Source organism: Dermacentor albipictus, chromosome 6, assembly GCF_038994185.2.
Source record: "Dermacentor albipictus isolate Rhodes 1998 colony chromosome 6, USDA_Dalb.pri_finalv2, whole genome shotgun sequence".
Taxonomy (NCBI): domain Eukaryota; kingdom Metazoa; phylum Arthropoda; class Arachnida; order Ixodida; family Ixodidae; genus Dermacentor; species Dermacentor albipictus.
This window is the reverse complement of record NC_091826.1, coordinates 19208526-19221899: the sequence shown is the minus strand read 5'-3', so window position 1 is coordinate 19221899 and position 13374 is coordinate 19208526. Positions and strand designations below refer to the sequence as shown.

At 44.3% G+C, this 13374-nt stretch overlaps 1 protein-coding gene across 3 annotated transcripts; it reads left to right on the top strand.

Moving 5' to 3' along the window:
* The first annotated feature begins 49 nt into the window (after positions 1-49).
* On the top strand, positions 50-10199 carry LOC135896334 (inositol hexakisphosphate kinase 1-like). 3 transcript variants are annotated; one of them, XM_065424704.1, is made up of 8 exons: positions 50-191; positions 790-932; positions 2000-2126; positions 2267-2417; positions 3181-3353; positions 4188-4363; positions 5605-5772; positions 6778-10199. In XM_065424704.1, exons 2-8 carry the CDS (start codon positions 873-875, stop codon positions 7144-7146), a joined length of 1224 nt encoding a protein of 407 aa, XP_065280776.1. In that variant the 5' UTR covers positions 50-191; positions 790-872; the 3' UTR covers positions 7147-10199. The 3 variants fall into 3 exon arrangements, with proteins under 3 accessions (XP_065280776.1, XP_065280775.1, XP_065280777.1); XM_065424703.1 differs by having other exon boundaries at positions 127-285; XM_065424705.1 differs by lacking the exon at positions 50-191 and adding an exon at positions 303-476.
* Positions 10200-13374: the final 3175 nt, after the last annotated feature.

Here is a 13374-nt window from a genome sequence, read left to right as displayed (position 1 = left end):
ATTTAATTTTATAAGCATAATTTTAAGGCAATATTTTGTAACTGTAAGCCTAATACAGTCTATGATATTTCAGCGAACGTGATTCATTTTTTTTGCGTTCCGCATGGCAACTGCTTCAGCCGAGCGCCAGAGGCGCCGCAATTGCCTGTAGAGCCCTCTATCGAAGTATGAAAACACCAAAATTTCCTGCGGTATGTTTTGAGTAGTGCTAAACCGATTCATTTCACTTTTAATTTCCTTTCGTTTTCTTGCGTCCGGCTGTGCAAGGACTCCCCGATTCCTCTGGTAAGAGTGTCATGCGTGTACCACAGCTCCTAGTCGCCGCGTTCAGAGCTGGCGAGCCGTGATACGGACTTGATGTCGTGATCAGCCTCGTCGACTCGCGGCCGGCGTCGTATACCCATGAAATATTGGCCTTGGAACTCCCACCTAGCAATCGCTATCAGAGCTCAGACGCCAGCATCTCGACCTTACCGGTGGGATTGCGTTCATCGATTAAATGCTTCTATCGCGTAAATGATCTTGCCACCTAGTGTCATCGCTAGCAGCACATCTTTTTTTTTTTTTCTTAGCGCACCTCTATACCGAAAGCTAGCTTCTGTCAGGAGCACACTTTAGTGTAGATTGCATCCGATTCTCACATTTATTTTTTACCCTCTTCTCAGTTGTTTCGAAATGACACAGAAATTGAGGAGCCTCGCTGCGCAGTCTTGTCTAGATAGTCGCTGTATCTTTACGGCGAGGGTCATTCAAAACAACGGCCCTGTCTGTATCTTTCACGCCACGCAGAACTGTTGAACGCCGGGATGACAGCGGAGGCCCGGAGTAATCGTCCCGTCACATTGCAGCCCGCAGAATAAACGCGATGACCCATGGCTGCCGAATCCGGAGGAAAGTGCGAAAATGTGGTCTTGGAACCTTACATCCACCAGGTGAGGCACTTGGCCGAAGGAACACGCAACCAGTCTGAGCGGCTTGTAGTGGTAGTCGAGGAATAGGCCGCATTCGTGTCTAAATGTGAACACCGCACTCATTTTAGCGCCGATGAGATCAATTTTGGATAGCTTGCTAATTTGCAAGTGTTGCGCGTACTCGTAGGTTTTAAAAGAGGAATAGCCTGTACATTTATTTTGGATAGTACCATCTCGTGTCGTTGCAACTTGTAAGAGAAAGCAAGTTGTGTAAGAAGCAAACAAAAGTCTTGATGTAGTGACGAGGCAAATTTGGCATGGAAGTCATTAGGGCTGCAAAAGCTTGATAATCAAAGGACACATATAACAGATGCTCAGTGTTTCCAATTGGTCTTTGTGAAAAATCCAGTGGAAGTTAACAGTAGTACTTACAACAGTAAGTCAGCACAGAAAATAATGCCTCACAAAAAGAAGAAAAATGGGCAGGACATATATATACAGCTTGTAACTTGCGTAAGAGTTGCGAGTGCAATGATTGTCATCTCCGCTTCTCTGTCTGCCCACGTTTCATAATTTGCTACTCTGATGTATCATTTTGTTATCGTGAACAGGCTTTCCCAGCAAGCATCGTTAATGTAATCCAGCACAGACCTTTATGGCCTTCATAGGAATATTGAGAAAAAGCACTTGTATCCACACAGCTAAAGTTTCACTGGGCGATCGTAACATACGTAACACACATATGGTAGCAGAATGAAATCTGAAGTTCATGAACAGGAAGCGTGCGTACTCGCACATGCTAATTTTCTGTGCAAAACGTGACTTGCAAGCTACAATAATTTAATTCTCATGTTTCTTAAAGGATTGCAGTGCAAATATTTGTGCTCTCTCTGATGTGGTCCACAATCAGATTGAAATAATATGGGTAGGCAACGGTTTCAAATCTGCTACTGCATTAATACATTTTAGATACCGTTGATAGCCTCCTATCTATTGGCCAAGCTAGGTTGATATATATGTGTAACTGATTCAGTGCTAATAAAATTTCTGATTGATTGAAACAGATTATACTCTGCACATGATTTCAGGTTGGAGGACGGTCATCCATGCTATGTCTTGACGAGTTAACGCTCTGCAAGCCACTCATACTGCAAGAACTTAAATTTTATGAAAACCTTCCGGATGTTCTTAAGCCATTCACATCCGAATACAAAGGTAAGCAGCTTCTGCCTGTATCTTGCAGGCATAAACCCTTCTCCTCCCTTCTCTTCATTCTGTCTATGAGCCTGCAATCTCTTTTCATTGCCCACAATTAATCTCTCTCTCCCTAACCCTGTTGCTATGCACTTTTGTAGGCGTCGTCGAAGTAGCGTTGCTGGAGGACCCCGATGGCTACCTGACGCTGACAGCGCATCCCTCGTACGACCCCCTTAAGAATGGCTGTGCTTCTAGTCATAACATCAAGGGCACAGAAAGCATCACGAGCCTCAAAGCCAGAAAGTACAGGTACACTTTACCTGCCTTTTTCAGACACGACACATATGGTGGTATAGTGGCTATGGCATTGGGCTGCTGAGTGCAAAACATGGGTGTGATTCCCAGCCCCAGCAGTGGAATGCAAGAACAGTTGTGTACTTTGATTTAGGTGTACAATAAAGTGCTTGAAGTGGTCGTAATTAGAGCCCTTCAATACCCTCCCCCTGTTATGACGCTCCTTGTATCTTTTGTGGTGCTTTGGTTTGTTAAATCCCATGATTTCACTTCAAACAAGACAGAGCTTTACAGGGAGGTGATGAATTGGAGTGATTGCAACAGTGACCAAGTAAGAGAAGCCAGAGGTTGGAGCCAGTGTGTCGACAAAGAGATTGTCTTCGTCAAGTTCCCTTGTTGAAATGTTGGCCCCTGAGTGAGGCTTCTCTTACCTGGGCACTGTTCACTCCCCTTGTTTTATTTTGTTGAAGCCAGCAGTGTCTGGCTGACCAATACTTGGATGACAGACGCGTCAGAAAGTGCGGCTTCAGTTTGCCAAGTAGTTTGTCTTGTGTGATCTGTCTACGATTACTTTTTGTGTGTGTCTGTGTCTGCTTAGGTTAGGTAGTTGGTGTTTGCTTAGCCAAGTGCAATTATGTTTCAGGTCTTCCAAATATCCTTTGCAAAGTGAGGAAGTATTACATGCTAACACTGTTCTACAAGGACAAACATTGCAGTGAGCTAACAGACTTCAAGAGCAGCCTACAGAAGGCCATGTGAAAATGATTTGTGAATGCAGGATGCGCTGGCAGAAGGCTGGCAGCGTCGAGATTGAGCCGGTGCTCACAGATGGTACGCAGTTGTTTGAGGAGGACGACAGCAAGGACAGCTTCACCACACACAACCCATGGATCGTGCGGTGCCACAACTTGCAGATTCAGCGATTCCTGTCATCCTCCGGAAGCCCCAGAGGTATGCAAAATAGTGTTCATGCTCCAGTGACCTGCATTCATGCCATTTCTCCACGTACTGCTCAAACTTGCCTCTGTGCAGTTTCTAATTGGCTCAGTTCTATGCATAAACATGAGTGTTATTTCTTAATTATTTAGTATGTATTTACACTCTTCAGAAGAGCTTGCACCGTTTTGGACTTGTCTTGTCCTCAAACAATAATAGGCATCTATATTGCATGCCTTTCCTTTCCTTAATGCTGCAGGCCCGATACTTTCAGGTAACAAAAAGCATGAGCCTATCAGTGTCGCATAGCATTCTTGACAGTGAAGTAGTCAGCACAGAGTGTTAAAGAAAGAGATACAAAATAAAGAAATATTGTTAGGAGCCAAGATTAGCACCAAAAGCTCTAAATTATTTGTTATAGTGTTTGACACCGAAACAATCTTATAAATGATTACTGGCATGAGGTCCTGGTGTCTTAAGGCATCAAAGTTGGGTTACATGACCTGGTTGGTGATTTTCAATGTCAGATTTGCAGCATTAGAGGTCATTGATTATAGTTGCTTCAGAAGGAAGTGCATTCCAATCTCTGACTATTTATAAGAAACAAGAATGCTTGGGTGTCGTGTTCGCCTATTTTGGCTCAGACGAGAGATGCTGCGAGCAGGCGTAATGGTTTGGTTGCCTGATGGCATGTAATGAAATGTGTTTTATATCAGAGGAAGAGGATTTATTGAGAAAAGGTGGTGTGCCTTCATTCTTTGCACTGTTTTGTGGCAGAGTCCTTGCTTTAATACTTTTCCAAAAAGAGGCGATTGAGCAGACTTCTTCACAAGCTTTCTCTGCCACCAGAGTTCCTGCTGTTGGAAAACTTGACTGCCCGCTACACGTTTCCCTGTATCCTGGACCTGAAGATGGGCACTCGGCAGTATGCAGACGACGCTTCTGAAGAGAAGCGCCGAAGCCTCGACGCCAAGACGGCCGCCACGACTTCGAGTCCTCTCGGGCTCCGGATTTGCGGCATGCAGGTCAGCAAGAAGAACATGCCGTTTTCTTTTTGGTTTCTTGCAGTATATAACTAGTCTATGCATATCATGAAAGGATGGCATTGGACTGATATTCCCTCAAGTATGACATGCTAGTGCCTGTTCATGTGTTCATATTTTGGCTATGCTAAAATTTACTGCAACCGCGTTTCATTGCATTTTCAAAGCAGGCATACTTATTTCTACTTGATGTGTGATGCTTAATAAAGGGTGCAAAAATAATGGCACGTTCTTTAAAGTAGAGTCGACTTCTGTTGATTTGACCTTTTTGGGACCGACCCATTAAATTATCTGACAGATTGAATTAAACAAAAGGCAGGAAAAATGTCTTAAACACACTGATGATTTGTTTAGCCGTATTTGTCCTATTCCAGCACGCGCAAGAATAGAACATGGTACACCCCCTTTTTATAATTTTAAACTATGAAACTAATGTAGAAAGGACATAAAAGGTCTTAAACAAAGTAGGTATCAAACACACACTTTTCTAGCAAGAAAAATGCAGCGTGCCTCCCATCCTGACAGTAAAAAAAAGTCTAAAGAAGTGGGCTTTACCTCACAGAATGGAACTTTACTTACTTTATGCCCATTGTCATCACCCTTAGAGAGCACTTTATCACTGTCTGTTAAGAACCACCAGATTTCGTCCTTGGTGCAGTCCATAGTGCATTTGATATTCTGCATTTATCAAACAACTTCTAACAATTCCAAACAGGATGGAAGCCCACACCTATACTATCCACTTCGCCGGTTCATCCTGTGACGCATGCAATTCTCTGGAAGGCTGCATACACATGGCGCGACTTATTTTCGCTGTTAACTTACAAAATAACTTATTGCTTGAATGTGCTTTTATAAGCGGACTTAAAGCGGCACGTTGTCGTTAACATTCTACATGAGAGGACTTGTTCTGTGGCCATCCAAGTTATCGGAGTTGTGCTCTAGGGTCATGGGGTTGGGCACGTTTGTGTTGATCAGGCCACCAACAATGGTTACATTTACATTTCTATGGGCCCAAGCTTTCGTTATAACTACCAGACCAGCCTCAATTTGTGTGTTGCCCTTGCAGTACTTATGTGCATGGTCAGTGCGTGTAAGGCGTGTTGTGCCTAGAATCACCAGTCTTCAGCACAATACATTTGAAGCAAGAAAGGGCTGAGTTCTGCAAAAGAGTTGTAGTAGGTAACTTTTCGCATTATTCTTGCTCATTGCGTCTTCTCCAGGTGTACCAACAGAACCTTGGCTATTACAAGTGCCACAACAAGTATTTTGGCCGGTCACTTAACGTGGAAGGCTTCCGGCAGACCCTGTACCACTTCCTTCACGATGGCATCCGCTTCCGCTTCGACATCCTGCTGCCCCTCATTGACCGGCTCCAATCACTCACAGAGGTCAGTGTGCGTAGACACTGTCATTGAAGGCACTCTAAACGAAATTATTGAGTCTAGCTAGATTGCTAGATTATTTTTCTATAATTCTATCAACGTTTTCTGTATGCCAGTATGTCGCTTGGTTGCATAGAAAATTGCTCTGGAAGGTCCCACGACTGCTGCTCAATTGTAACCTCCCTCGCCCCAAAATGGACGCTTTAACGTAATCTCCATGTGACCTCCTCGGTGATGCTCTCTGTCGATCGGCCAGGGCTGTCGCAGGATAGGCACCATAGTCCACAACAAGTGGTGTGAGACCAGTTTTCGATTAGTGTCCCTTTGAGTTTCTGTAGCCGAAATAAGTAGGTATATCACTCTAGTCACTGTGAAGTCATGAGTGCAGCTGTGGATGCTCGTAAAAGGAAAAATGCAGCTTTAATCTCAGCTGCTCCTGCTGGATGCTGATCTGCAGTCCTTCTAGTCTCTACAATGTAGTAATTTGAGTACCTATAGTAATGAGCGTAATACCTTGATGCTGATGGCGCATTCAGTTCTAATAAATGCGAGATTTGCATATATTAGCAATCAGTGAAAGCAATTGAGAAATAACAATTTGTTATCCATCTTTACATTTTAGTGGCAAACATTATTGAGAGTTGATCACCAAAATTTGTTTTGTGGGAACAGTTACTTGCAATGTAGTATACATTTGGCTAACATCTGTTTGAGTTAGTTGGTGCCCACATGTCATGTTTGAACACACTAGTTAGGTAATTTGTTGCTGTGCTCTTCCTGCATTTATGTCTTCGTTGTGCAGCAAATCCTTTTGCTATTTCAGCATGACATATTGGGCTGTCCCATTAAACGTATAATTCTTTAAACAATTGATGTGAGCTGCCACACTATCTTGAATGCAAGTTTGAGTGTGTTCCCCTCCTGTGTTGCTCATCAACGATGTTTAGTACATCACCATCCACTGAAGCTCGTATTCTTAACCAAGCCTCACTGTGGCCTTTTGTTGTGCAGGCAATAGAGCAGCTGGAGTCTTTTCGTTTCTACACAAGCTCGCTTCTGATCCTGTACGAGGGCAAAGGGCCCGACGGGAACTCAAACGACTGCAGCGAGGCACCACCACCACCACCCAAAGAGAGCGTCTTTACCAAGAAGCAGCCGCCGCCTCCAGTGGACATCAGGATGATTGACTTTGCCCACTCAGTGTACAGCCCAAAGGACAAAGGGCCAGATGAAGGTTACCTCTTTGGCCTGAGGAACCTCGTAACTCAGCTGCAAATCTTGAAGCAGGACAACCTGAGTGCCGCCACGGAAAGCCTTCAGTTGAAGTGTGACAACGCTTCTGGAAAGATCGAAGTGGCTGCAAGAGCAACCAACAACTGAGACGATTGCACAATCGAGAGTAACCGGTACGGCCAAGCCCCGGGGGCTGGTTCCGGCAAGAGATACCTGGCACTGGCGCTGTGCGGTAGTGGCATGATGGAAGAATCGCTGCCGTGAGAAATTACAAGTGGCTCAGCCGAGTAGTCAGCTTAAAGCTGTTGGAACAAATCAATTGAAGTTGGACAGCTTGGGTTTCGCCAAGGGGTGGTTTGCATAGGAGTCTGCATACCGATAAAGATGGTTGATGGATGGGCTTGCCAATGGCTGCCAGCTGCTTTTTTCACAGATGTGGGTGATTTTGATTTTTCATGATTGTGCCCCGAGCACTAAAGCTTTGAAGGCAACTGCTCCCCAAGGTTGAAATGAAAGGTGCAACAAATGGGGAAGAACTCGGAATTCGCAAATTGCATGAACAATGCCATTTTGGTCACACTCGTACTGACTCAGTCTCACCTTGCTCATGCATCATTTGCATGCAGAGACTGTCTGGCAACATGACCACGACATGCCATTGTAACTGGCTGAAACACACAGCGTTCGTGTGGACTGCAGGACGTGAAGCTTCAGAAGTGAGTTGTATGAACTTGATTCTAAGCTTGTGGTGTCCTGACGTGACGCATCTCCAGTAACATTCGGAGGAATGGTAAGAGATGAGGCAGGGCACTGGCATTTCTTCATCACATTTAACAGCACACTGGGAGAGGCAGCTGCAGTTCTCTTTAGCCCTAGCCAAATAAATGCTGGCACTGAATCAGTAAGCCTACTGCTTAAGAACCTCGTAGAAGAGCACTGTAGGCATCAGATTGTGTAAAGCAAGACAATGATGAAACACCTATCACGGGATGGGCTGTTTGCCCGAGAAGCATCGGTATACAAAGGGCCACATAGTGGCCATTGTTTTCTTTTTTGGAGATGCTATGTACATGTGCAAAACTAGGCCCTGTGTCAAGTGGCACACATTCTGACCAAGGACTGAGGCGTGGAACGTGGCTGAAGATGCTAGTGCAGCAGCTTTTAAGGTGGCTAATAGACGCTTGTCAGTACAGATACTTTTAGTCATTCCACAATGGTCGCTTGTTTGCTTCCGAGGGCAGTATTGTAGCGTGCACAGTACCGCAAGCACTGGTAGTAATGAGAGCGACTTTCCCCGGTGGTTTACTGCTATACAACAGCTTCAGAGATGTGCAGCCATGACATCAGCACGCAACATACATTTTTTTTCCATCCTTCGACATCTGAACTCATTAGTTTTGCTTACTTTATTGCACAGTCACACAGGAGTTCTTAACAGTGTTTTCCAGCTTTGTTTTCTCTCGCATATTGGAGGCCATTTTTTCTTTTTGCAAGCAGGCGGTTAACGGTACAAGATTCGGGGCAGCCTTTCGACTTGCTGCTGCCAACACTGAACTGCCCTTGATTGCCACTAAGGCGGCAAATGCATTTCCTGGAGTTGTGTAGGAAAGGCGCGTTTGTTGTGCCATGTTACCTCTGCTTGCTTTGAATGCCAGTCAGCAGCCTTTTTTTTTATCATCGGTTCACCACACCTGCATTCTCAAGGTATCCAGGACCATTATTTCACCACCACATTTCTCGTTGCACTGATGCTCGTATGTACGAGTACAGCCTTTCACACTCCAAGAATGTCTGATCAAAAATAATTTCCTGTAGCCCGACATTCAAACTGACTTCAATTGTTCATGTGTGCAAACATGAGGCATCCATTTCTCACCCATAACCAACCATATTACTGAAGGGTACCGGAACAGCAGCTTTGCACTGTACTGTTACTGACGAGTTTACAGACTGGTGTTACAAAGGAAAATAAATAATGCTTGTTGCCTTGGATTGAAACATGGAATGGATGGTACATTGATTTGGCCAAATTGAAGAAGCACTACCCAACTCCATGATGTTTTCATTGATTGCGAGAATGTTTGAATTTTTCTCTACTTCTGTGGCTTCGGAACTCTTGTTTCTGGCTTAGGCGCTGGTGTCGTCTGGGAGTTTTTTTCTGTGATGACATGTCGGGTTGTCTTTCATGTGGGATTTGTGCAAAGATATAAGAAAAGACCCTAAAAGGAAATAACATTAAGCATCATCGGTTTTCTTGAACTTGGAGCAATATGTGTGCTTGCCGTGTAAATGTCGCACCCTTTTTTCTTCCCCATTGTCACAAGAGAAGACCATTGAGAGAAAGAATGGAAAAAAAAAAGATTGCAATGTTTTTCTTGCACTTGTAGTAGGTCTGGACTTTGTAAACGTTTTGAAGGTTTTGTTGAATGTCACTCTTACCGACAGAGCTGCAGGCCTGTGTGGCAGCTTTTCTTGCATGTGCTGTCCCTTTGTCAGTCGTGCATTCTTAGCTGCAGCTGAACCTTTGAAGGTTGTGAACCGCAGGCAAGTTGCTAGAATCCCTAGACATTTTTTCAGAGCTCCCCAGACGCACTTCATTTGCTCAGCGACTAACTTTTGTTCTTTAGCTCACATATGCAGTGCCCGGTGAAATGAAAGTCGGCAGTGCTCAAGCAAATTCTTCAAGCATGTGTTGTCGTATTGTAGTCTTTCAGAGAGCGCATTCTCTCTCGTGTATAAAGCACCTTGAATTCTTTTTTTTTTCTTGTAAGGTGAATTTGTGATGACACTTTTTTTTTTTTAGCGTGTGTGTTGTTTGGTTGACAATACAGATCTTAGCTGCGTAGATAGACGTGTATCTTTCTAGTGATTTGTATAGACATCAATTAAGGAGCGATGCATACTTTTTTCAGTCATGTGGCAAGTTGTCTCTGCGCTGTTTTTTTAGGGCACGGTAATAATTCGACGTGTCACTTGTCAATCACTTGCCATCGCGCCAATGTTGGTGGAGGAGAGGTGGTGTGTTTCATGCCATTCTCTTTAACCTTTTTTGGCAACATCCTAGGAAGCGACGGGTTGAGGTGTAGCATGTTCTTTAAGGTTGTTGATACACAAAATGAAAAGAGAATATGTCTGTTGCTTGTTGTATTTTAATATGTACGTCTACTTTGTAAGGAATAAAATGTTTATGCATGCAGCAATGTGCAATGTTGTGTGCTTCCTTGTCTTATCTTTCCATCAGTCGTGCACATCATTTAGTAACTACCATCAAGGTAAAGACAAGTGGTCAGGATGGCCCAACAAAATACAGTGGTGAATAACAATTATTAATCGCAGTAATAAAGGCCCAGTGTCCAGAAGACAGGAATGTTGTGTAATAGAATTTATATGCAACATGCCAGTGACAGCATCCTTGAACCTACTGTTTTCCGTGGCTGGTGTAAGCAGAGGAACATGTTCGCACACTCCTAGGTTAGCAATACAGTACATATGGTGCTAGTAGCCAGTTGTAGAAGCATGGCATTAAAGTTGCTGCAGAACGGTATGGTCAGCGGTCCCAGACATGATGAGCAAGCTCGGTGAAACACGTGGGAATTACGATTATGTCAGCAAATTAGCGGAAATGTAATGCCAAGTTTCAGTAAAATGCAACGAAAAACGTTTCGCCTAAAGCGCGAAGCATTGGCAAGTTTTTGGAATAATACACGAAGTAAGGCTCGTAATTTTGTGGCCATTATACAGTGCAGTGAAGATTCGCAACTGCCAAACGCACGTGACGTCACGCGCACAAATGCGCAAACGTGCAGAGTTCACTATACATAGTATGCACATGACGTCACATTCGCTGTTGTCTGCTTCCGCCATCTTGGGGAACCAACCGGAAGTCGCGGAGTATCCTTGAATGACGTACGTGCATACTATGCATATGATCGAGAGCAGTCGCAACGCTCGCGTCGTGAGCGCCGCAGCGAGGGGTCACGTGTGCTAGTCGCAAAGCGAACGTTTTGTGCTGCCGCTCTCTTTTATCATTTCAGTCACAGCGCTTTTATCGATTCCCTCGCGGCTCCTTCCACGCGCAGAAGCACCTACCGTCTGGTAGTCGCTCTCCCTGCGATGACGTAATCGTCCATCGCAGCCAGGCCGTAGGGCTCACGCAACACCCATCCGAACGCCGCCGTCACTCCATGTGCTCACACTGCCCACACCCACCACGACATTTCATCGAACGTTTTTTATGTTTGGATTGGAATCGCCTTCCCCGCGATATCGTTACGATCACCGACAATGCAGAATTCAAATCTTCCCTCGAAGAAATTACGAACATCGGCGTTAACCCATAGGACAATAGTGCTACACATAGTTATTACTTTATTTATCATGCCTTAACACTAACTGACTCGTACTCATTTGACCTATATTTACCGATTTCTTACTGTAATTATGTTACATCCCCCTGTACCCACCCCTCGTGTAATGTCCCTTAGGGACCCTTGAGGTATATAATAAATAAATAAATAAATAAATAAATAAATAAAGTGACGAGGAAACCAACGAAGTGGCGACGCCTGACTCGCTGCTCGCGGCTCAGCTTACCCTGTCTCACAAGCTAGTTGAACGCAGGAGAGAGAGAGAGAGAGGTAAAGGGGATAAACGAATGGCAGTGGGGTTAACTAGGACTTAGCCCCGTTGGCTGCCCTTTACTGCCGGGAAGGGGAAAAGGAGAGGAGAGGTTCAATAAAAGAAAAGGAAGTTCACCGTTCATGTCGCCAACGTAGTGACAGTTTTCGGCTCCATATCACAGCTAGACGGCGCATATTGCAATTTACGAATTGCAACCGGTGTGTTTGAGAAGCAAATCCATCTGGAACTAATCTTTTAAGGATCTCCCGGGTTTCGAGGATATGAGCCGTGGAACTTGCGCCAAAAATGCAGTGTTGTTCCACTTGCCTTCCTTCTTAACCGACCAACCATTTTATGCATTGACACGCAAAATTAGAACGCCTTCGTGTTTCGTCGCATACTTTAGAAATGAATATCTCGAAACTGGTGTCGTCCTGAAAGTTCGTTCCAATTAAACGGATGTGCCTCGTGAACTCGGCGAGTGCAGCTCGTAAATTCCAATGTGCGCCGACGCGCTGTAAGGCAATTAATAAAAAAAAAATAATTTTCTTATTTTTTATTAATTAATCGATTATGCTTTTCGATTTCTCGTTCAAGTAATGTACGCCTTTTTCAGTAATCAAACTCTATGACTAGAATGATGCTGTCTGCCACAGACAATCTTGAAAATTCTGTATGGTAAAAAAAAGAAGAAAAAAAGGATGATCGCCATGTGTCGACCTTGCGTAAGTGAATGGCCAGCGAAGCTGCTAGAAAACCACTCAAGGGCCGTCGATGGGGATATGAAATGTTTTATTGTTCTGTCTATAGTCTTAGCACGACACAATCGTTGAGCATCACGATTTTGCACTCTGAACTGAACGAGTTCCTAGGCGGGTCTCCTTTCTATATATGAAATTTCGTGACGTTGCTCACTGATTCGTATGCTGCCGTTGCCCCTTTCCCACTGTACTGTAAAATAATTTACACCCTTAAATGCGAAAAGGGGTGTAAATGCGTCTATAACTCGCACCCTTAGTGTGTCATTTATATAACTAACACCCTAAGGGTGCGAGTTATAGACAAATTTACACCCTTTTTCACTTTTAAGGGTGTAAATTATTTTACAGTGTGCAGCAGCTTATGCAACCGTAATTTCTACCTGGAAACACACGCGGGGTTGAAGGAACATGCCTCGCATTGCTCACTGCCGCCTTGCCATCCATCACGCGGTTTCGACGCTTGTTTTGGGCTTTTCTTTGTTGAATTGAATACTGAGCTTCGCATTGTATGCCTGATTCGAAACTAGATATGCCCTTCTTTTCGTATTTCTTTTTTCTGACGGACGCGAAAAATCCCGGCCTACTAGAGGCTAACAGCTTCGCTGTAAATCGGTAACTTTGGAAACTTTTGCGACGGAAGCATTTCTCTATGATGGAAGTCCGAAGCACGAGTGTTCGTGAGCATGAGCTCAGCAAAGCTCAGTACATAGCAATCACAAGACGTGTAAGGCGTCTATGTATTCTGCATCCGGCGGTCTGAGTAACTCGTGTCCTTGACGCAGGGGTAAGTTTCGCTTTCTTGCTGCATTTATGCTGTGGTCCAAGCGTTGTGTGCGGTAGCCATACCAAACTTCTACTCGTGTAGTCTTTATTAAAGGTGCACTATAAAGACAAACATCCAATTAATCCAGAATGTTAGACTACCCTTCCACAAAGCACGCTATCGATGGTAATGGAGATGACAAATGTATCTACCGCCGTACACATCAAGGGA

Bases quoted from the DNA above. Each gene is read 5' to 3' on its own strand.
- LOC135896334 (XM_065424704.1), top strand. From the start codon at position 873: ATGGCTGCCGAATCCGGAGGAAAGTGCGAAAATGTGGTCTTGGAACCT. The intron at 2,418-3,180 runs GTACACTTTACC...TTGTGAATGCAG, and splicing joins CTCAAAGCCAGAAAGTACAG to GATGCGCTGGCAGAAGGCTG. The intron at 4,364-5,604 runs GTCAGCAAGAAG...CGTCTTCTCCAG, and splicing joins TCCGGATTTGCGGCATGCAG to GTGTACCAACAGAACCTTGG.